This window comes from Giardia intestinalis, chromosome 5 (genome assembly GCF_000002435.2).
Source record: "Giardia intestinalis strain WB C6 chromosome 5, whole genome shotgun sequence".
Classification (NCBI taxonomy): Eukaryota; Fornicata; order Diplomonadida; family Hexamitidae; genus Giardia; species Giardia duodenalis.
Genome location: NC_051860.1, coordinates 1,547,168 through 1,571,307, shown reverse-complemented (window position 1 = coordinate 1,571,307; position 24,140 = coordinate 1,547,168). Strand labels below are relative to the sequence as shown.

Below are 24,140 nucleotides of genomic sequence, written 5' to 3'. Positions count from 1 at the left end.
TTTAAAATGTTTCTGGATTCGAAGGAGGCATGGTTCGCGTGTGTTAACAATGGCGACGTAGAGGCAGTTAGGTATAACCTTCCCACCTACCAGAAGTCCGTTGACCGTCAAGGGGAAACTGCACTCATGCACGCCGTCCGGAACCGTGACATTGAAATGGTTCGTCTTTTAGGCTGCTTTGAGCACTCTCTAGTTAACAACGATGGCTATACTGCCCTTATGCTTGCTGCTGTCTGCAATGAGGGGGAGGCCTGCAAACGCCTTGTTCCCTATGAAATGAATCTTGTTCTACCAGACGGGCGCACGCCGTTGATGCTTGCTGCAGCTGCTGGCGCAGTCGACTCGACGATAAACCTTCTACCTTATCAGAAATGTCGCACTGATCTAATGGGCAGGACGGCGCTAATGTATGCAGCAGAAGCAGGACAATTTGAGGCAGCACAGCATCTTGTGTTGAGAGAGAAGGAGCACATCTCTAAGGATGCCAAGACAGCCCTTATTTTAGCAGCTCAGAATAAGCACTGGGATGTTGCACGCATCCTCTACCCTCTAGAGTCTCACCTACTACCAGAAGTAGTATCAGATCTCATTCCCGACCCCGCAAAGCTGAGTAAGGATGACCCAACTGTCAGCTCTTTTGGTTTATCCAGTTCTATTGTAGATATAGTGAAAGATTTCCCGGGTCGCAATGTGGACCTGTCTATGCTTAGCCGATCCCAAATAGAAGGCGATCTTGAGAGAAAGATAACTGAGATGGAACGCAAGATTGCCTCTTTGAACGATGAGTCTTCAATAATAATCGTCCAGAATCAGGCACTTCAAAATCAAGTCAATCAGATGAATCAGGAGATTATTAGATTGCAGGCTCAGTTAGATGAGTCTCGTCAGGACAATACCAAGAAGGCTGCAATGATCAGTGAGCTCAGGGCAGGCATCAATGACGCAACAAGCCATCCGCATGGAGCGGCAGTTAATGCATTTAAGCAAGAGATCAACCGGCTCCACAAAGACGCTGATGGGATGGCTCAGTTAATCCATCAGCTCAAGGATGATGCAGTAGAGAAGAACATTCTCTTGGCGAAACTCAGGGACACCGGATCTGCCAAGGACCGTGAAATCGACACCTTGCGCAGTGACATATTAGGCCTAGAGCAGAAGCTAGACAACGCCAATCAAACCATTCGCCGTTTGAGAGCCGAGCTAGTAGATACTAGCATGTCTTCAGAGCAATCTAAGGCGGCTCTTTCAGCAAGCGCTACTCAGCGTGATTTGGCAGGAAAGGAAGTTGCAAAACTCAAGGACGAAAATGTCGCACTCCGACACACGTTGAAGAAGATGTCAGCTAACATAGAAAACAAGGACAATGAAATCTTCGATCTTCGGCAGCAATTATTGAGTAGAAGCCACGATAAATCTGATAGTGATTCAGATGGCGAGACAATAAAAGTTATGGAGGCACAGCTCAATGAGTTGAAGAATGAGGTCGACCGTCTGCAATCTGCACTGTTTTCTAAGGAGGATGACATTCAGCTACGCAACCAGAAGATCAAGGAACTGGCAGATGAAATTTTACGCTTAAATAAATCTGGTTCTAAGATACAGGAGAGCAACCTTGCCACCATCGACCAGTTGCAGTCGGAAATAACGGGACTTCTTGGAGAAATTCAGCATCTAAAAGCACAGCTTACTGAGAAGAACAAACAAATAGATGACATGAACAACTTATTGGTGACTTATAAGGAGGCGGCACCTAACGAAGCAAATAAATCTGCAGCTCTTGAGCTCCAACATCTCAAGCTGGTCATTGACAATCTTACTGCTGAGCTACGTGAAAAAGACCGCCACATCCTTGATCTCGAAAAGACATCTGCGCCACAACCCATACCGCCACAATTTGCTGATTTAGTAGCAAAGAATGAAGCTTTGCTTAAGTCTCTCCAAGACGTTAAAGAGCAGAATAACGCGCTTATCAAGGAACAGAATTCGCTAGAGGCCTTGCTTAAGCAGAAGGATGAACGAATTCATCCTCTGGAGCGACAACTTGAGACAGCAATGAGTACATGCGCAGCTTCCCAAAATAAGCTTCTAGATAAGGAGGCCGAGCTAGTTGATATTAGACGCGCTTACGATAAGCTTTCAGTTGAGAACTCTTCCAACGAACAAAAGGTTAAAGATCTATCCGATAAATTAGGAGTTCTTCGAAAGGAAAAGGCAGATGCCGATGCCACTTATACTGCCTCCAAAAGGAAGACCAACAATGAGCTGCTGGACTTGCGAGCCCGGCTTGAACACGCACAGAAAGAGATAGAGGTCTTGACAGAACTCTCCACGAAGGAACCAACATATCAAGTAGTGAAGCAGTACTTAGCTAACACAGTAGCGTCTCTTGATGCTTGCAGAGACGCGCTTGCAGACCCAGAGATGGCTCGCAAAGAGAATCAGAACCTAATGCGCAGGCACCAAAAAGATCTCGAGCAGTTGAGTGATCGTGTAGAGCAGATGTCCGCGATTCTACGAGCACCAGTCGATCAATCCCAAACCGTCGCAATGCTTTTGGATGAAATTAGTCAACTCAAGTCCAAATTGAGCAACTTACAAGCAGTGCAAGAAGAAAAAATACGTGGATCACAGGATTCGCTTCTTCATGCACCAAGTGTCGTGGATTCGCAATACGCATCTCTTGAGTCGCCAGACAATGCTGACAAGATAACGGAGCTCTATGATCGCATTAGGGCACTAACGGATGAACTTCATCTTGCACTTGATTCTCTCAATACAAAGGAAGCAGAACTAAAACAATTGAAAGATGAATTATCTCAGAAAGATGCTATCATAGATAATCTTCATCTTGCAGATAAAGCTACTATCGAACTGAACAAGCAGATCTCCATGCTCAAACTGGATCGAGAAAGTTTACAAGAAAAGATCTGTGAATTGGAAGATGTTAGGGACAAGTTATCTGCCCTTCTGAACAGCGCAGACGATGAGAGGCTTCAGTTGCGGCGCGAACTTGACGATCTTCGGGTTCAGTTGACTGACAATAAGCGAGACGATCCTGAAGTAATTTCAGGGCTCCAGTCACAGTTATCATCTCTATTATCAGAGCGAGATAAGCTCAACAAGGATATTGTGGCTCTTGTGGGCAAGTCAAATACGTTGGAACGTGAGCTTGAGCATGCCAACAATTTGATTCGCCATCTCGAGGACGAAAGCGCCGCCCTTACAGACAAGCTCGAGGCCCGCGAGAAGGCGCTTGCAGAGGCGATCGACGGGATTGCCGACCACGGCGACGCCGCGCAGCAGCTTCAGCAGGAGCTTGCAGCCCTCCGCCGCGACGCAGCCGAGAACGCAGCGGCGCTCCGTGAAGCGCGCGAGCAGGCCGCCGCCCACCAGGAAGACGCCCAGCTCAAGGCGGCCCAGCTCGAGGATCTCTCCGAGGAGCTGGCGCGCCTCCGCGAGCAGGCGGCCGAAGATGCCGTGCGTGCTCGCGACGCAGAGGCGCTTGCAGAGCGCGCTGCAGAGCTGGAGGCTCAGGCCAAGGCCGCCGAAGAAAGGCTTGCCGACGCCCGCGCCAAAATCGCCGAGCTCGAGGCACACGCAGCAGCAGGCACAGAGGCCCTCGCCGATGCCGCCGAGAAGTTCCGCGCCAAGGCACAGCAGGCGCAGGGCGGCGACGAGGCCATCCGCCGCCTTGAGGCCGACGTGCGTGCTGCAGAGGCCGAGCGCGATGAGGCCCGTGCGGCCCTCGATAAGGCCCTCGACGAGGCCGCAGCTCTGGAGGCCGAGCACAAGAATCTGGAGGCCGAGCGAGATGCCCTCGCGGCTCAGCTGGCGGAGGCCCAGGACGCCCTGCAGACCGCCCGCGCCCAGCTCGCCGCCGCTGAGGACAGGGTCTCTGCCCTGACCGAAAACCTCGGAGCCATGAACGACGCCAAGGCCCAGGTCCACTATTTAGAAGAAGCAGCCAGAGATAAAGACACTTTAGCACAGCGTCAGGCAGACGAAATCGCTGAGCTTCGTCGCGAGCTCCAGGAAGCACACGACAAGATTGATGCACTTTCTCATCTCGAGCAGCAGGCTTCCGATTCGAAGGAGCGCACCCAAATGCTCGAAGATTATTTGTCAGAGCTCAAGAGCAAGCAGATAGATGCAGGGATGCAGGAAATGGAGCTTGGAACTCTTAGGAAGGAGCTGGAGCAAAAGCAGGGCGAGCTCGATGAGAAGACAGTGGCGCTTGACATGCTCCGGAATGAGGCAGAAAGACTTCGCGAGGAGGCAGACAACCGCGAGCGCGAGCTTCAACAACTACGTGCGCAAGACAATGAAGGCGCTGCAGAGCGCATCGTTCAACTCGAGGCCGAGCGAGATGACCTCCATGCCACCCTTGATGCAAAGGACAAGGAGATCGGCCAGCTGAGTGACGAACTTTCCCGAACAACGGCCAGTGTCGAGGCCGCCAGAACGCGGATTCAAGCCCTGGAGGACGAGGCAGCCGCAAGGGCAGAGCAAGCAGAAGAAAGCGCCGCCAAGACGGCACGGCTGCGCAACCGCGTCGACGAGCTGGAGAGTGCCCTTCAATCGCTGGGCCGCAAGGCCGAAGCGCGAGCAGAGGAGGTCCGGGACCGCGAGCGCCAGCTTACTGCCATGGACCTCAAAAGAAGCGCTACAGACGGCGCGCTCGAGGACGCCCAGAACAGGATCCGTCGCCTCGAAGACGAAAGCGCCGCCCTTACAGACAAGCTCGAGGCCCGCGAGAAGGCGCTTGCAGAGGCGATCGACGGGATTGCCGACCACGGCGACGCCGCGCAGCAGCTTCAGCAGGAGCTTGCAGCCCTCCGCCGCGACGCAGCCGAGAACGCAGCGGCGCTCCGTGAAGCGCGCGAGCAGGCCGCCGCCCACCAGGAAGACGCCCAGCTCAAGGCGGCCCAGCTCGAGGATCTCTCCGAGGAGCTGGCGCGCCTCCGCGAGCAGGCGGCCGAAGATGCCGTGCGTGCTCGCGACGCAGAGGCGCTTGCAGAGCGCGCTGCAGAGCTGGAGGCTCAGGCCAAGGCCGCCGAAGAAAGGCTTGCCGACGCCCGCGCCAAAATCGCCGAGCTCGAGGCACACGCAGCAGCAGGCACAGAGGCCCTCGCCGATGCCGCCGAGAAGTTCCGCGCCAAGGCACAGCAGGCGCAGGGCGGCGACGAGGCCATCCGCCGCCTTGAGGCCGACGTGCGTGCTGCAGAGGCCGAGCGCGATGAGGCCCGTGCGGCCCTCGATAAGGCCCTCGACGAGGCCGCAGCTCTGGAGGCCGAGCACAAGAATCTGGAGGCCGAGCGAGATGCCCTCGCGGCTCAGCTGGCGGAGGCCCAGGACGCCCTGCAGACCGCCCGCGCCCAGCTCGCCGCCGCTGAGGACAGGGTCTCTGCCCTGACCGAAAACCTCGGAGCCATGAACGACGCCAAGGCCCAGATCCGCGAGATGCAGGATACCATCCCAGATCTTCGACAAGCGATTCGCCAGCACCAAGAGGAGATCATCCAACTCCAGCAGACGCTTGTCGCGTCCCAGATGGAATTTGCCAGACGAACCCATGAGGCACAAGCCAATGAAATTCAGATGGCGGAGCTATTGGATAACTTAAATGCACAAATGGATGAAATTGCCACTATGAAACTAGAGGCAGAGGAATCTCAAGATCTTGTTGATCGCGTGGCTCAACTCGAGCGCGACAAAAAGGAACTTTTGACAGAGGTAGCAGACCTGAAAAAATTAAATAAGGCATCAGAGGAAAGAGCGAACGATTCCAAAGAACGTACTCAACGGTTGGAAGATTTTGTTAGTGAGCTTAAATCACAGATGTCAGATACTCAAATTTATACTATTGAAGCAAGCGCTCTTAGGAAGGAGCTGGAGCAAAAGCAGGGCGAGCTCGATGAGAAGACAGTGGCGCTTGACATGCTCCGGAATGAGGCAGAAAGACTTCGCGAGGAGGCAGACAACCGCGAGCGCGAGCTTCAACAACTACGTGCGCAAGACAATGAAGGCGCTGCAGAGCGCATCGTTCAACTCGAGGCCGAGCGAGATGACCTCCATGCCACCCTTGATGCAAAGGACAAGGAGATCGGCCAGCTGAGTGACGAACTTTCCCGAACAACGGCCAGTGTCGAGGCCGCCAGAACGCGGATTCAAGCCCTGGAGGACGAGGCAGCCGCAAGGGCAGAGCAAGCAGAAGAAAGCGCCGCCAAGACGGCACGGCTGCGCAACCGCGTCGACGAGCTGGAGAGTGCCCTTCAATCGCTGGGCCGCAAGGCCGAAGCGCGAGCAGAGGAGGTCCGGGACCGCGAGCGCCAGCTTACTGCCATGGACCTCAAAAGAAGCGCTACAGACGGCGCGCTCGAGGACGCCCAGAACAGGATCCGTCGCCTCGAAGACGAAAGCGCCGCCCTTACAGACAAGCTCGAGGCCCGCGAGAAGGCGCTTGCAGAGGCGATCGACGGGATTGCCGACCACGGCGACGCCGCGCAGCAGCTTCAGCAGGAGCTTGCAGCCCTCCGCCGCGACGCAGCCGAGAACGCAGCGGCGCTCCGTGAAGCGCGCGAGCAGGCCGCCGCCCACCAGGAAGACGCCCAGCTCAAGGCGGCCCAGCTCGAGGATCTCTCCGAGGAGCTGGCGCGCCTCCGCGAGCAGGCGGCCGAAGATGCCGTGCGTGCTCGCGACGCAGAGGCGCTTGCAGAGCGCGCTGCAGAGCTGGAGGCTCAGGCCAAGGCCGCCGAAGAAAGGCTTGCCGACGCCCGCGCCAAAATCGCCGAGCTCGAGGCACACGCAGCAGCAGGCACAGAGGCCCTCGCCGATGCCGCCGAGAAGTTCCGCGCCAAGGCACAGCAGGCGCAGGGCGGCGACGAGGCCATCCGCCGCCTTGAGGCCGACGTGCGTGCTGCAGAGGCCGAGCGCGATGAGGCCCGTGCGGCCCTCGATAAGGCCCTCGACGAGGCCGCAGCTCTGGAGGCCGAGCACAAGAATCTGGAGGCCGAGCGAGATGCCCTCGCGGCTCAGCTGGCGGAGGCCCAGGACGCCCTGCAGACCGCCCGCGCCCAGCTCGCCGCCGCTGAGGACAGGGTCTCTGCCCTGACCGAAAACCTCGGAGCCATGAACGACGCCAAGGCCCAGATCCGCGAGATGCAGGATACCATCCCAGATCTTCGACAAGCGATTCGCCAGCACCAAGAGGAGATCATCCAACTCCAGCAGACGCTTGTCGCGTCCCAGATGGAATTTGCCAGACGAACCCATGAGGCACAAGCCAATGAAATTCAGATGGCGGAGCTATTGGATAACTTAAATGCACAAATGGATGAAATTGCCACTATGAAACTAGAGGCAGAGGAATCTCAAGATCTTGTTGATCGCGTGGCTCAACTCGAGCGCGACAAAAAGGAACTTTTGACAGAGGTAGCAGACCTGAAAAAATTAAATAAGGCATCAGAGGAAAGAGCGAACGATTCCAAAGAACGTACTCAACGGTTGGAAGATTTTGTTAGTGAGCTTAAATCACAGATGTCAGATACTCAAATTTATACTATTGAAGCAAGCGCTCTTAGGAAGGAGCTGGAGCAAAAGCAGGGCGAGCTCGATGAGAAGACAGTGGCGCTTGACATGCTCCGGAATGAGGCAGAAAGACTTCGCGAGGAGGCAGACAACCGCGAGCGCGAGCTTCAACAACTACGTGCGCAAGACAATGAAGGCGCTGCAGAGCGCATCGTTCAACTCGAGGCCGAGCGAGATGACCTCCATGCCACCCTTGATGCAAAGGACAAGGAGATCGGCCAGCTGAGTGACGAACTTTCCCGAACAACGGCCAGTGTCGAGGCCGCCAGAACGCGGATTCAAGCCCTGGAGGACGAGGCAGCCGCAAGGGCAGAGCAAGCAGAAGAAAGCGCCGCCAAGACGGCACGGCTGCGCAACCGCGTCGACGAGCTGGAGAGTGCCCTTCAATCGCTGGGCCGCAAGGCCGAAGCGCGAGCAGAGGAGGTCCGGGACCGCGAGCGCCAGCTTACTGCCATGGACCTCAAAAGAAGCGCTACAGACGGCGCGCTCGAGGACGCCCAGAACAGGATCCGTCGCCTCGAAGACGAAAGCGCCGCCCTTACAGACAAGCTCGAGGCCCGCGAGAAGGCGCTTGCAGAGGCGATCGACGGGATTGCCGACCACGGCGACGCCGCGCAGCAGCTTCAGCAGGAGCTTGCAGCCCTCCGCCGCGACGCAGCCGAGAACGCAGCGGCGCTCCGTGAAGCGCGCGAGCAGGCCGCCGCCCACCAGGAAGACGCCCAGCTCAAGGCGGCCCAGCTCGAGGATCTCTCCGAGGAGCTGGCGCGCCTCCGCGAGCAGGCGGCCGAAGATGCCGTGCGTGCTCGCGACGCAGAGGCGCTTGCAGAGCGCGCTGCAGAGCTGGAGGCTCAGGCCAAGGCCGCCGAAGAAAGGCTTGCCGACGCCCGCGCCAAAATCGCCGAGCTCGAGGCACACGCAGCAGCAGGCACAGAGGCCCTCGCCGATGCCGCCGAGAAGTTCCGCGCCAAGGCACAGCAGGCGCAGGGCGGCGACGAGGCCATCCGCCGCCTTGAGGCCGACGTGCGTGCTGCAGAGGCCGAGCGCGATGAGGCCCGTGCGGCCCTCGATAAGGCCCTCGACGAGGCCGCAGCTCTGGAGGCCGAGCACAAGAATCTGGAGGCCGAGCGAGATGCCCTCGCGGCTCAGCTGGCGGAGGCCCAGGACGCCCTGCAGACCGCCCGCGCCCAGCTCGCCGCCGCTGAGGACAGGGTCTCTGCCCTGACCGAAAACCTCGGAGCCATGAACGACGCCAAGGCCCAGGTCCACTATTTAGAAGAAGCAGCCAGAGATAAAGACACTTTAGCACAGCGTCAGGCAGACGAAATCGCTGAGCTTCGTCGCGAGCTCCAGGAAGCACACGACAAGATTGATGCACTTTCTCATCTCGAGCAGCAGGCTTCCGATTCGAAGGAGCGCACCCAAATGCTCGAAGATTATTTGTCAGAGCTCAAGAGCAAGCAGATAGATGCAGGGATGCAGGAAATGGAGCTTGGAACTCTTAGGAAGGAGCTGGAGCAAAAGCAGGGCGAGCTCGATGAGAAGACAGTGGCGCTTGACATGCTCCGGAATGAGGCAGAAAGACTTCGCGAGGAGGCAGACAACCGCGAGCGCGAGCTTCAACAACTACGTGCGCAAGACAATGAAGGCGCTGCAGAGCGCATCGTTCAACTCGAGGCCGAGCGAGATGACCTCCATGCCACCCTTGATGCAAAGGACAAGGAGATCGGCCAGCTGAGTGACGAACTTTCCCGAACAACGGCCAGTGTCGAGGCCGCCAGAACGCGGATTCAAGCCCTGGAGGACGAGGCAGCCGCAAGGGCAGAGCAAGCAGAAGAAAGCGCCGCCAAGACGGCACGGCTGCGCAACCGCGTCGACGAGCTGGAGAGTGCCCTTCAATCGCTGGGCCGCAAGGCCGAAGCGCGAGCAGAGGAGGTCCGGGACCGCGAGCGCCAGCTTACTGCCATGGACCTCAAAAGAAGCGCTACAGACGGCGCGCTCGAGGACGCCCAGAACAGGATCCGTCGCCTCGAAGACGAAAGCGCCGCCCTTACAGACAAGCTCGAGGCCCGCGAGAAGGCGCTTGCAGAGGCGATCGACGGGATTGCCGACCACGGCGACGCCGCGCAGCAGCTTCAGCAGGAGCTTGCAGCCCTCCGCCGCGACGCAGCCGAGAACGCAGCGGCGCTCCGTGAAGCGCGCGAGCAGGCCGCCGCCCACCAGGAAGACGCCCAGCTCAAGGCGGCCCAGCTCGAGGATCTCTCCGAGGAGCTGGCGCGCCTCCGCGAGCAGGCGGCCGAAGATGCCGTGCGTGCTCGCGACGCAGAGGCGCTTGCAGAGCGCGCTGCAGAGCTGGAGGCTCAGGCCAAGGCCGCCGAAGAAAGGCTTGCCGACGCCCGCGCCAAAATCGCCGAGCTCGAGGCACACGCAGCAGCAGGCACAGAGGCCCTCGCCGATGCCGCCGAGAAGTTCCGCGCCAAGGCACAGCAGGCGCAGGGCGGCGACGAGGCCATCCGCCGCCTTGAGGCCGACGTGCGTGCTGCAGAGGCCGAGCGCGATGAGGCCCGTGCGGCCCTCGATAAGGCCCTCGACGAGGCCGCAGCTCTGGAGGCCGAGCACAAGAATCTGGAGGCCGAGCGAGATGCCCTCGCGGCTCAGCTGGCGGAGGCCCAGGACGCCCTGCAGACCGCCCGCGCCCAGCTCGCCGCCGCTGAGGACAGGGTCTCTGCCCTGACCGAAAACCTCGGAGCCATGAACGACGCCAAGGCCCAGATCCGCGAGATGCAGGATACCATCCCAGATCTTCGACAAGCGATTCGCCAGCACCAAGAGGAGATCATCCAACTCCAGCAGACGCTTGTCGCGTCCCAGATGGAATTTGCCAGACGAACCCATGAGGCACAAGCCAATGAAATTCAGATGGCGGAGCTATTGGATAACTTAAATGCACAAATGGATGAAATTGCCACTATGAAACTAGAGGCAGAGGAATCTCAAGATCTTGTTGATCGCGTGGCTCAACTCGAGCGCGACAAAAAGGAACTTTTGACAGAGGTAGCAGACCTGAAAAAATTAAATAAGGCATCAGAGGAAAGAGCGAACGATTCCAAAGAACGTACTCAACGGTTGGAAGATTTTGTTAGTGAGCTTAAATCACAGATGTCAGATACTCAAATTTATACTATTGAAGCAAGCGCTCTTAGGAAGGAGCTGGAGCAAAAGCAGGGCGAGCTCGATGAGAAGACAGTGGCGCTTGACATGCTCCGGAATGAGGCAGAAAGACTTCGCGAGGAGGCAGACAACCGCGAGCGCGAGCTTCAACAACTACGTGCGCAAGACAATGAAGGCGCTGCAGAGCGCATCGTTCAACTCGAGGCCGAGCGAGATGACCTCCATGCCACCCTTGATGCAAAGGACAAGGAGATCGGCCAGCTGAGTGACGAACTTTCCCGAACAACGGCCAGTGTCGAGGCCGCCAGAACGCGGATTCAAGCCCTGGAGGACGAGGCAGCCGCAAGGGCAGAGCAAGCAGAAGAAAGCGCCGCCAAGACGGCACGGCTGCGCAACCGCGTCGACGAGCTGGAGAGTGCCCTTCAATCGCTGGGCCGCAAGGCCGAAGCGCGAGCAGAGGAGGTCCGGGACCGCGAGCGCCAGCTTACTGCCATGGACCTCAAAAGAAGCGCTACAGACGGCGCGCTCGAGGACGCCCAGAACAGGATCCGTCGCCTCGAAGACGAAAGCGCCGCCCTTACAGACAAGCTCGAGGCCCGCGAGAAGGCGCTTGCAGAGGCGATCGACGGGATTGCCGACCACGGCGACGCCGCGCAGCAGCTTCAGCAGGAGCTTGCAGCCCTCCGCCGCGACGCAGCCGAGAACGCAGCGGCGCTCCGTGAAGCGCGCGAGCAGGCCGCCGCCCACCAGGAAGACGCCCAGCTCAAGGCGGCCCAGCTCGAGGATCTCTCCGAGGAGCTGGCGCGCCTCCGCGAGCAGGCGGCCGAAGATGCCGTGCGTGCTCGCGACGCAGAGGCGCTTGCAGAGCGCGCTGCAGAGCTGGAGGCTCAGGCCAAGGCCGCCGAAGAAAGGCTTGCCGACGCCCGCGCCAAAATCGCCGAGCTCGAGGCACACGCAGCAGCAGGCACAGAGGCCCTCGCCGATGCCGCCGAGAAGTTCCGCGCCAAGGCACAGCAGGCGCAGGGCGGCGACGAGGCCATCCGCCGCCTTGAGGCCGACGTGCGTGCTGCAGAGGCCGAGCGCGATGAGGCCCGTGCGGCCCTCGATAAGGCCCTCGACGAGGCCGCAGCTCTGGAGGCCGAGCACAAGAATCTGGAGGCCGAGCGAGATGCCCTCGCGGCTCAGCTGGCGGAGGCCCAGGACGCCCTGCAGACCGCCCGCGCCCAGCTCGCCGCCGCTGAGGACAGGGTCTCTGCCCTGACCGAAAACCTCGGAGCCATGAACGACGCCAAGGCCCAGATCCGCGAGATGCAGGATACCATCCCAGATCTTCGACAAGCGATTCGCCAGCACCAAGAGGAGATCATCCAACTCCAGCAGACGCTTGTCGCGTCCCAGATGGAATTTGCCAGACGAACCCATGAGGCACAAGCCAATGAAATTCAGATGGCGGAGCTATTGGATAACTTAAATGCACAAATGGATGAAATTGCCACTATGAAACTAGAGGCAGAGGAATCTCAAGATCTTGTTGATCGCGTGGCTCAACTCGAGCGCGACAAAAAGGAACTTTTGACAGAGGTAGCAGACCTGAAAAAATTAAATAAGGCATCAGAGGAAAGAGCGAACGATTCCAAAGAACGTACTCAACGGTTGGAAGATTTTGTTAGTGAGCTTAAATCACAGATGTCAGATACTCAAATTTATACTATTGAAGCAAGCGCTCTTAGGAAGGAGCTGGAGCAAAAGCAGGGCGAGCTCGATGAGAAGACAGTGGCGCTTGACATGCTCCGGAATGAGGCAGAAAGACTTCGCGAGGAGGCAGACAACCGCGAGCGCGAGCTTCAACAACTACGTGCGCAAGACAATGAAGGCGCTGCAGAGCGCATCGTTCAACTCGAGGCCGAGCGAGATGACCTCCATGCCACCCTTGATGCAAAGGACAAGGAGATCGGCCAGCTGAGTGACGAACTTTCCCGAACAACGGCCAGTGTCGAGGCCGCCAGAACGCGGATTCAAGCCCTGGAGGACGAGGCAGCCGCAAGGGCAGAGCAAGCAGAAGAAAGCGCCGCCAAGACGGCACGGCTGCGCAACCGCGTCGACGAGCTGGAGAGTGCCCTTCAATCGCTGGGCCGCAAGGCCGAAGCGCGAGCAGAGGAGGTCCGGGACCGCGAGCGCCAGCTTACTGCCATGGACCTCAAAAGAAGCGCTACAGACGGCGCGCTCGAGGACGCCCAGAACAGGATCCGTCGCCTCGAAGACGAAAGCGCCGCCCTTACAGACAAGCTCGAGGCCCGCGAGAAGGCGCTTGCAGAGGCGATCGACGGGATTGCCGACCACGGCGACGCCGCGCAGCAGCTTCAGCAGGAGCTTGCAGCCCTCCGCCGCGACGCAGCCGAGAACGCAGCGGCGCTCCGTGAAGCGCGCGAGCAGGCCGCCGCCCACCAGGAAGACGCCCAGCTCAAGGCGGCCCAGCTCGAGGATCTCTCCGAGGAGCTGGCGCGCCTCCGCGAGCAGGCGGCCGAAGATGCCGTGCGTGCTCGCGACGCAGAGGCGCTTGCAGAGCGCGCTGCAGAGCTGGAGGCTCAGGCCAAGGCCGCCGAAGAAAGGCTTGCCGACGCCCGCGCCAAAATCGCCGAGCTCGAGGCACACGCAGCAGCAGGCACAGAGGCCCTCGCCGATGCCGCCGAGAAGTTCCGCGCCAAGGCACAGCAGGCGCAGGGCGGCGACGAGGCCATCCGCCGCCTTGAGGCCGACGTGCGTGCTGCAGAGGCCGAGCGCGATGAGGCCCGTGCGGCCCTCGATAAGGCCCTCGACGAGGCCGCAGCTCTGGAGGCCGAGCACAAGAATCTGGAGGCCGAGCGAGATGCCCTCGCGGCTCAGCTGGCGGAGGCCCAGGACGCCCTGCAGACCGCCCGCGCCCAGCTCGCCGCCGCTGAGGACAGGGTCTCTGCCCTGACCGAAAACCTCGGAGCCATGAACGACGCCAAGGCCCAGATCCGCGAGATGCAGGATACCATCCCAGATCTTCGACAAGCGATTCGCCAGCACCAAGAGGAGATCATCCAACTCCAGCAGACGCTTGTCGCGTCCCAGATGGAATTTGCCAGACGAACCCATGAGGCACAAGCCAATGAAATTCAGATGGCGGAGCTATTGGATAACTTAAATGCACAAATGGATGAAATTGCCACTATGAAACTAGAGGCAGAGGAATCTCAAGATCTTGTTGATCGCGTGGCTCAACTCGAGCGCGACAAAAAGGAACTTTTGACAGAGGTAGCAGACCTGAAAAAATTAAATAAGGCATCAGAGGAAAGAGCGAACGATTCCAAAGAACGTACTCAACGGTTGGAAGATTTTGTTAGTGAGCTTAAATCACAGATGTCAGATACTCAAATTTATACTATTGAAGCAAGCGCTCTTAGGAAGGAGCTGGAGCAAAAGCAGGGCGAGCTCGATGAGAAGACAGTGGCGCTTGACATGCTCCGGAATGAGGCAGAAAGACTTCGCGAGGAGGCAGACAACCGCGAGCGCGAGCTTCAACAACTACGTGCGCAAGACAATGAAGGCGCTGCAGAGCGCATCGTTCAACTCGAGGCCGAGCGAGATGACCTCCATGCCACCCTTGATGCAAAGGACAAGGAGATCGGCCAGCTGAGTGACGAACTTTCCCGAACAACGGCCAGTGTCGAGGCCGCCAGAACGCGGATTCAAGCCCTGGAGGACGAGGCAGCCGCAAGGGCAGAGCAAGCAGAAGAAAGCGCCGCCAAGACGGCACGGCTGCGCAACCGCGTCGACGAGCTGGAGAGTGCCCTTCAATCGCTGGGCCGCAAGGCCGAAGCGCGAGCAGAGGAGGTCCGGGACCGCGAGCGCCAGCTTACTGCCATGGACCTCAAAAGAAGCGCTACAGACGGCGCGCTCGAGGACGCCCAGAACAGGATCCGTCGCCTCGAAGACGAAAGCGCCGCCCTTACAGACAAGCTCGAGGCCCGCGAGAAGGCGCTTGCAGAGGCGATCGACGGGATTGCCGACCACGGCGACGCCGCGCAGCAGCTTCAGCAGGAGCTTGCAGCCCTCCGCCGCGACGCAGCCGAGAACGCAGCGGCGCTCCGTGAAGCGCGCGAGCAGGCCGCCGCCCACCAGGAAGACGCCCAGCTCAAGGCGGCCCAGCTCGAGGATCTCTCCGAGGAGCTGGCGCGCCTCCGCGAGCAGGCGGCCGAAGATGCCGTGCGTGCTCGCGACGCAGAGGCGCTTGCAGAGCGCGCTGCAGAGCTGGAGGCTCAGGCCAAGGCCGCCGAAGAAAGGCTTGCCGACGCCCGCGCCAAAATCGCCGAGCTCGAGGCACACGCAGCAGCAGGCACAGAGGCCCTCGCCGATGCCGCCGAGAAGTTCCGCGCCAAGGCACAGCAGGCGCAGGGCGGCGACGAGGCCATCCGCCGCCTTGAGGCCGACGTGCGTGCTGCAGAGGCCGAGCGCGATGAGGCCCGTGCGGCCCTCGATAAGGCCCTCGACGAGGCCGCAGCTCTGGAGGCCGAGCACAAGAATCTGGAGGCCGAGCGAGATGCCCTCGCGGCTCAGCTGGCGGAGGCCCAGGACGCCCTGCAGACCGCCCGCGCCCAGCTCGCCGCCGCTGAGGACAGGGTCTCTGCCCTGACCGAAAACCTCGGAGCCATGAACGACGCCAAGGCCCAGATCCGCGAGATGCAGGATACCATCCCAGATCTTCGACAAGCGATTCGCCAGCACCAAGAGGAGATCATCCAACTCCAGCAGACGCTTGTCGCGTCCCAGATGGAATTTGCCAGACGAACCCATGAGGCACAAGCCAATGAAATTCAGATGGCGGAGCTATTGGATAACTTAAATGCACAAATGGATGAAATTGCCACTATGAAACTAGAGGCAGAGGAATCTCAAGATCTTGTTGATCGCGTGGCTCAACTCGAGCGCGACAAAAAGGAACTTTTGACAGAGGTAGCAGACCTGAAAAAATTAAATAAGGCATCAGAGGAAAGAGCGAACGATTCCAAAGAACGTACTCAACGGTTGGAAGATTTTGTTAGTGAGCTTAAATCACAGATGTCAGATACTCAAATTTATACTATTGAAGCAAGCGCTCTTAGGAAGGAGCTGGAGCAAAAGCAGGGCGAGCTCGATGAGAAGACAGTGGCGCTTGACATGCTCCGGAATGAGGCAGAAAGACTTCGCGAGGAGGCAGACAACCGCGAGCGCGAGCTTCAACAACTACGTGCGCAAGACAATGAAGGCGCTGCAGAGCGCATCGTTCAACTCGAGGCCGAGCGAGATGACCTCCATGCCACCCTTGATGCAAAGGACAAGGAGATCGGCCAGCTGAGTGACGAACTTTCCCGAACAACGGCCAGTGTCGAGGCCGCCAGAACGCGGATTCAAGCCCTGGAGGACGAGGCAGCCGCAAGGGCAGAGCAAGCAGAAGAAAGCGCCGCCAAGACGGCACGGCTGCGCAACCGCGTCGACGAGCTGGAGAGTGCCCTTCAATCGCTGGGCCGCAAGGCCGAAGCGCGAGCAGAGGAGGTCCGGGACCGCGAGCGCCAGCTTACTGCCATGGACCTCAAAAGAAGCGCTACAGACGGCGCGCTCGAGGACGCCCAGAACAGGATCCGTCGCCTCGAAGACGAAAGCGCCGCCCTTACAGACAAGCTCGAGGCCCGCGAGAAGGCGCTTGCAGAGGCGATCGACGGGATTGCCGACCACGGCGACGCCGCGCAGCAGCTTCAGCAGGAGCTTGCAGCCCTCCGCCGCGACGCAGCCGAGAACGCAGCGGCGCTCCGTGAAGCGCGCGAGCAGGCCGCCGCCCACCAGGAAGACGCCCAGCTCAAGGCGGCCCAGCTCGAGGATCTCTCCGAGGAGCTGGCGCGCCTCCGCGAGCAGGCGGCCGAAGATGCCGTGCGTGCTCGCGACGCAGAGGCGCTTGCAGAGCGCGCTGCAGAGCTGGAGGCTCAGGCCAAGGCCGCCGAAGAAAGGCTTGCCGACGCCCGCGCCAAAATCGCCGAGCTCGAGGCACACGCAGCAGCAGGCACAGAGGCCCTCGCCGATGCCGCCGAGAAGTTCCGCGCCAAGGCACAGCAGGCGCAGGGCGGCGACGAGGCCATCCGCCGCCTTGAGGCCGACGTGCGTGCTGCAGAGGCCGAGCGCGATGAGGCCCGTGCGGCCCTCGATAAGGCCCTCGACGAGGCCGCAGCTCTGGAGGCCGAGCACAAGAATCTGGAGGCCGAGCGAGATGCCCTCGCGGCTCAGCTGGCGGAGGCCCAGGACGCCCTGCAGACCGCCCGCGCCCAGCTCGCCGCCGCTGAGGACAGGGTCTCTGCCCTGACCGAAAACCTCGGAGCCATGAACGACGCCAAGGCCCAGGTCCACTATTTAGAAGAAGCAGCCAGAGATAAAGACACTTTAGCACAGCGTCAGGCAGACGAAATCGCTGAGCTTCGTCGCGAGCTCCAGGAAGCACACGACAAGATTGATGCACTTTCTCATCTCGAGCAGCAGGCTTCCGATTCGAAGGAGCGCACCCAAATGCTCGAAGATTATTTGTCAGAGCTCAAGAGCAAGCAGATAGATGCAGGGATGCAGGAAATGGAGCTTGGAACTCTTAGGAAGGAGCTGGAGCAAAAGCAGGGCGAGCTCGATGAGAAGACAGTGGCGCTTGACATGCTCCGGAATGAGGCAGAAAGACTTCGCGAGGAGGCAGACAACCGCGAGCGCGAGCTTCAACAACTACGTGCGCAAGACAATGAAGGCGCTGCAGAGCGCATCGTTCAACTCGAGGCCGAGCGAGATGACCTCCATGCCACCCTTGATGCAAAGGACAAGGAGATCGGCCAGCTGAGTGACGAACTTTCCCGAACAACGGCCAGTGTCGAGGCCGCCAGAACGCGGATTCAAGCCCTGGAGGACGAGGCAGCCGCAAGGGCAGAGCAAGCAGAAGAAAGCGCCGCCAAGACGGCACGGCTGCGCAACCGCGTCGACGAGCTGGAGAGTGCCCTTCAATCGCTGGGCCGCAAGGCCGAAGCGCGAGCAGAGGAGGTCCGGGACCGCGAGCGCCAGCTTACTGCCATGGACCTCAAAAGAAGCGCTACAGACGGCGCGCTCGAGGACGCCCAGAACAGGATCCGTCGCCTCGAAGACGAAAGCGCCGCCCTTACAGACAAGCTCGAGGCCCGCGAGAAGGCGCTTGCAGAGGCGATCGACGGGATTGCCGACCACGGCGACGCCGCGCAGCAGCTTCAGCAGGAGCTTGCAGCCCTCCGCCGCGACGCAGCCGAGAACGCAGCGGCGCTCCGTGAAGCGCGCGAGCAGGCCGCCGCCCACCAGGAAGACGCCCAGCTCAAGGCGGCCCAGCTCGAGGATCTCTCCGAGGAGCTGGCGCGCCTCCGCGAGCAGGCGGCCGAAGATGCCGTGCGTGCTCGCGACGCAGAGGCGCTTGCAGAGCGCGCTGCAGAGCTGGAGGCTCAGGCCAAGGCCGCCGAAGAAAGGCTTGCCGACGCCCGCGCCAAAATCGCCGAGCTCGAGGCACACGCAGCAGCAGGCACAGAGGCCCTCGCCGATGCCGCCGAGAAGTTCCGCGCCAAGGCACAGCAGGCGCAGGGCGGCGACGAGGCCATCCGCCGCCTTGAGGCCGACGTGCGTGCTGCAGAGGCCGAGCGCGATGAGGCCCGTGCGGCCCTCGATAAGGCCCTCGACGAGGCCGCAGCTCTGGAGGCCGAGCACAAGAATCTGGAGGCCGAGCGAGATGCCCTCGCGGCTCAGCTGGCGGAGGCCCAGGACGCCCTGCAGACCGCCCGCGCCCAGCTCGCCGCCGCTGAGGACAGGGTCTCTGCCCTGACCGAAAACCTCGGAGCCATGAACGACGCCAAGGCCCAGGTCCACTATTTAGAAGAAGCAGCCAGAGATAAAGACACTTTAGCACAGCGTCAGGCAGACGAAATCGCTGAGCTTCGTCGCGAGCTCCAGGAAGCACACGACAAGATTGATGCACTTTCTCATCTCGAGCAGCAGGCTTCCGATTCGAAGGAGCGCACCCAAATGCTCGAAGATTATTTGTCAGAGCTCAAGAGCAAGCAGATAGATGCAGGGATGCAGGAAATGGAGCTTGGAACTCTTAGGAAGGAGCTGGAGCAAAAGCAGGGCGAGCTCGATGAGAAGACAGTGGCGCTTGACATGCTCCGGAATGAGGCAGAAAGACTTCGCGAGGAGGCAGACAACCGCGAGCGCGAGCTTCAACAACTACGTGCGCAAGACAATGAAGGCGCTGCAGAGCGCATCGTTCAACTCGAGGCCGAGCGAGATGACCTCCATGCCACCCTTGATGCAAAGGACAAGGAGATCGGCCAGCTGAGTGACGAACTTTCCCGAACAACGGCCAGTGTCGAGGCCGCCAGAACGCGGATTCAAGCCCTGGAGGACGAGGCAGCCGCAAGGGCAGAGCAAGCAGAAGAAAGCGCCGCCAAGACGGCACGGCTGCGCAACCGCGTCGACGAGCTGGAGAGTGCCCTTCAATCGCTGGGCCGCAAGGCCGAAGCGCGAGCAGAGGAGGTCCGGGACCGCGAGCGCCAGCTTACTGCCATGGACCTCAAAAGAAGCGCTACAGACGGCGCGCTCGAGGACGCCCAGAACAGGATCCGTCGCCTCGAAGACGAAAGCGCCGCCCTTACAGACAAGCTCGAGGCCCGCGAGAAGGCGCTTGCAGAGGCGATCGACGGGATTGCCGACCACGGCGACGCCGCGCAGCAGCTTCAGCAGGAGCTTGCAGCCCTCCGCCGCGACGCAGCCGAGAACGCAGCGGCGCTCCGTGAAGCGCGCGAGCAGGCCGCCGCCCACCAGGAAGACGCCCAGCTCAAGGCGGCCCAGCTCGAGGATCTCTCCGAGGAGCTGGCGCGCCTCCGCGAGCAGGCGGCCGAAGATGCCGTGCGTGCTCGCGACGCAGAGGCGCTTGCAGAGCGCGCTGCAGAGCTGGAGGCTCAGGCCAAGGCCGCCGAAGAAAGGCTTGCCGACGCCCGCGCCAAAATCGCCGAGCTCGAGGCACACGCAGCAGCAGGCACAGAGGCCCTCGCCGATGCCGCCGAGAAGTTCCGCGCCAAGGCACAGCAGGCGCAGGGCGGCGACGAGGCCATCCGCCGCCTTGAGGCCGACGTGCGTGCTGCAGAGGCCGAGCGCGATGAGGCCCGTGCGGCCCTCGATAAGGCCCTCGACGAGGCCGCAGCTCTGGAGGCCGAGCACAAGAATCTGGAGGCCGAGCGAGATGCCCTCGCGGCTCAGCTGGCGGAGGCCCAGGACGCCCTGCAGACCGCCCGCGCCCAGCTCGCCGCCGCTGAGGACAGGGTCTCTGCCCTGACCGAAAACCTCGGAGCCATGAACGACGCCAAGGCCCAGGTCCACTATTTAGAAGAAGCAGCCAGAGATAAAGACACTTTAGCACAGCGTCAGGCAGACGAAATCGCTGAGCTTCGTCGCGAGCTCCAGGAAGCACACGACAAGATTGATGCACTTTCTCATCTCGAGCAGCAGGCTTCCGATTCGAAGGAGCGCACCCAAATGCTCGAAGATTATTTGTCAGAGCTCAAGAGCAAGCAGATAGATGCAGGGATGCAGGAAATGGAGCTTGGAACTCTTAGGAAGGAGCTGGAGCAAAAGCAGGGCGAGCTCGATGAGAAGACAGTGGCGCTTGACATGCTCCGGAATGAGGCAGAAAGACTTCGCGAGGAGGCAGACAACCGCGAGCGCGAGCTTCAACAACTACGTGCGCAAGACAATGAAGGCGCTGCAGAGCGCATCGTTCAACTCGAGGCCGAGCGAGATGACCTCCATGCCACCCTTGATGCAAAGGACAAGGAGATCGGCCAGCTGAGTGACGAACTTTCCCGAACAACGGCCAGTGTCGAGGCCGCCAGAACGCGGATTCAAGCCCTGGAGGACGAGGCAGCCGCAAGGGCAGAGCAAGCAGAAGAAAGCGCCGCCAAGACGGCACGGCTGCGCAACCGCGTCGACGAGCTGGAGAGTGCCCTTCAATCGCTGGGCCGCAAGGCCGAAGCGCGAGCAGAGGAGGTCCGGGACCGCGAGCGCCAGCTTACTGCCATGGACCTCAAAAGAAGCGCTACAGACGGCGCGCTCGAGGACGCCCAGAACAGGATCCGTCGCCTCGAAGACGAAAGCGCCGCCCTTACAGACAAGCTCGAGGCCCGCGAGAAGGCGCTTGCAGAGGCGATCGACGGGATTGCCGACCACGGCGACGCCGCGCAGCAGCTTCAGCAGGAGCTTGCAGCCCTCCGCCGCGACGCAGCCGAGAACGCAGCGGCGCTCCGTGAAGCGCGCGAGCAGGCCGCCGCCCACCAGGAAGACGCCCAGCTCAAGGCGGCCCAGCTCGAGGATCTCTCCGAGGAGCTGGCGCGCCTCCGCGAGCAGGCGGCCGAAGATGCCGTGCGTGCTCGCGACGCAGAGGCGCTTGCAGAGCGCGCTGCAGAGCTGGAGGCTCAGGCCAAGGCCGCCGAAGAAAGGCTTGCCGACGCCCGCGCCAAAATCGTCGAGCTCGAGGCACACGCAGCAGCAGGCACAGAGGCCCTCGCCGATGCCGCCGAGAAGTTCCGCGCCAAGGCACAGCAGGCGCAGGGCGGCGACGAGGCCATCCGCCGCCTTGAGGCCGACGTGCGTGCTGCAGAGGCCGAGCGCGATGAGGCCCGTGCGGCCCTCGATAAGGCCCTCGACGAGGCCGCAGCTCTGGAGGCCGAGCACAAGAATCTGGAGGCCGAGCGAGATGCCCTCGCGGCTCAGCTGGCGGAGGCCCAGGACGCCCTGCAGACCGCCCGCGCCCAGCTCGCCGCCGCTGAGGACAGGGTCTCTGCCCTGACCGAAAACCTCGGAGCCATGAACGACGCCAAGGCCCAGGTCCACTATTTAGAAGAAGCAGCCAGAGATAAAGACACTTTAGCACAGCGTCAGGCAGACGAAATCGCTGAGCTTCGTCGCGAGCTCCAGGAAGCACACGACAAGATTGATGCACTTTCTCATCTCGAGCAGCAGGCTTCCGATTCGAAGGAGCGCACCCAAATGCTCGAAGATTATTTGTCAGAGCTCAAGAGCAAGCAGATAGATGCAGGGATGCAGGAAATGGAGCTTGGAACTCTTAGGAAGGAGCTGGAGCAAAAGCAGGGCGAGCTCGATGAGAAGACAGTGGCGCTTGACATGCTCCGGAATGAGGCAGAAAGACTTCGCGAGGAGGCAGACAACCGCGAGCGCGAGCTTCAACAACTACGTGCGCAAGACAATGAAGGCGCTGCAGAGCGCATCGTTCAACTCGAGGCCGAGCGAGATGACCTCCATGCCACCCTTGATGCAAAGGACAAGGAGATCGGCCAGCTGAGTGACGAACTTTCCCGAACAACGGCCAGTGTCGAGGCCGCCAGAACGCGGATTCAAGCCCTGGAGGACGAGGCAGCCGCAAGGGCAGAGCAAGCAGAAGAAAGCGCCGCCAAGACGGCACGGCTGCGCAACCGCGTCGACGAGCTGGAGAGTGCCCTTCAATCGCTGGGCCGCAAGGCCGAAGCGCGAGCAGAGGAGGTCCGGGACCGCGAGCGCCAGCTTACTGCCATGGACCTCAAAAGAAGCGCTACAGACGGCGCGCTCGAGGACGCCCAGAACAGGATCCGTCGCCTCGAAGACGAAAGCGCCGCCCTTACAGACAAGCTCGAGGCCCGCGAGAAGGCGCTTGCAGAGGCGATCGACGGGATTGCCGACCACGGCGACGCCGCGCAGCAGCTTCAGCAGGAGCTTGCAGCCCTCCGCCGCGACGCAGCCGAGAACGCAGCGGCGCTCCGTGAAGCGCGCGAGCAGGCCGCCGCCCACCAGGAAGACGCCCAGCTCAAGGCGGCCCAGCTCGAGGATCTCTCCGAGGAGCTGGCGCGCCTCCGCGAGCAGGCGGCCGAAGATGCCGTGCGTGCTCGCGACGCAGAGGCGCTTGCAGAGCGCGCTGCAGAGCTGGAGGCTCAGGCCAAGGCCGCCGAAGAAAGGCTTGCCGACGCCCGCGCCAAAATCGCCGAGCTCGAGGCACACGCAGCAGCAGGCACAGAGGCCCTCGCCGATGCCGCCGAGAAGTTCCGCGCCAAGGCACAGCAGGCGCAGGGCGGCGACGAGGCCATCCGCCGCCTTGAGGCCGACGTGCGTGCTGCAGAGGCCGAGCGCGATGAGGCCCGTGCGGCCCTCGATAAGGCCCTCGACGAGGCCGCAGCTCTGGAGGCCGAGCACAAGAATCTGGAGGCCGAGCGAGATGCCCTCGCGGCTCAGCTGGCGGAGGCCCAGGACGCCCTGCAGACCGCCCGCGCCCAGCTCGCCGCCGCTGAGGACAGGGTCTCTGCCCTGACCGAAAACCTCGGAGCCATGAACGACGCCAAGGCCCAGATCCGCGAGATGCAGGATACCATCCCAGATCTTCGACAAGCGATTCGCCAGCACCAAGAGGAGATCATCCAACTCCAGCAGACGCTTGTCGCGTCACAAACAAATACTGTTGTCCATACTTTTGAAACAGGGAAGGAGTTTTTGAATGGGCTTATTAAGTCAAGTGCAATACTTTCGTCTTTAGACTCAAAGATTGACTCTGCGGCATTAACTGAAGAGTTAGCCATTTTGAAACATGAGATAGACAGGCTTCAAAGCCTTGCCCATAAAGATCTCAAGCTTCATGATGAAACAGTATCGCAGTCTGTTGATAATCTTGTCCTTCTGCTTAATTCTCGCAATGCTGAAGTCGAACGGAAGATCTCTGAAATTTCTCGCCTCAAAGAAGAGATTGCAATATTAGAAGAGCGCATTCAAGCAAAGGATAATAAGATACTGGAATATAAGGACGCGCTGAACGAGCGCTTTGACTGGACCTACAACAGTGATCCCGGTGAGGAAACCCTCGCCCTACGCGACGAGGTACAAAAGCTTACCGATGATCTTCACTATACAGAAGATGAATTGGCCCGCGTGATAACTGCAGTCGGTCAACTTGAGCATGCACTGACTAAGCTTAGAGAGGCTAACATAGAGAAAAATAGTGAGCTTGTTAGATTGAGGAATATCCTTCATGAAAATAATATTAACTTCGCGTTAGATGCATCTATTTCAGATGCTCGCATCAATACATCTTTGCAACATTTGTCTGGATTGAAAAATGATCTCTATGCAAAGGCGAGAGAGGCAGAGCTTAGCCTTGATGGAAAAGATTCATACTTGACAAGTCCAGAAGCTGTCAGTCTCAAAGCGGAGCTCTCCATGCTCAAAAGAGAGCTTGCAGAAAAGGATTGCATTATTGCAGAACTTCAAAAAGCACAAAATGCTTGAAATATTAGCCCATATAAACTTTCAAA

The 24,140-nt window shown here is 60.1% G+C and overlaps 1 protein-coding gene across 1 annotated transcript; it reads left to right on the top strand.

Annotated features, from left to right (window-relative positions):
* Positions 1-6: 6 nt before the first annotated feature.
* GL50803_0013475 (Axoneme-associated protein GASP-180) lies at positions 7-24,114 on the top strand (the record flags this gene model as incomplete). Its single annotated transcript, XM_001709305.2, has 1 exon — positions 7-24,114. One exon carries the CDS (start codon positions 7-9, stop codon positions 24,112-24,114), a length of 24,108 nt encoding a protein of 8,035 aa, XP_001709357.2.
* Positions 24,115-24,140: the final 26 nt, after the last annotated feature.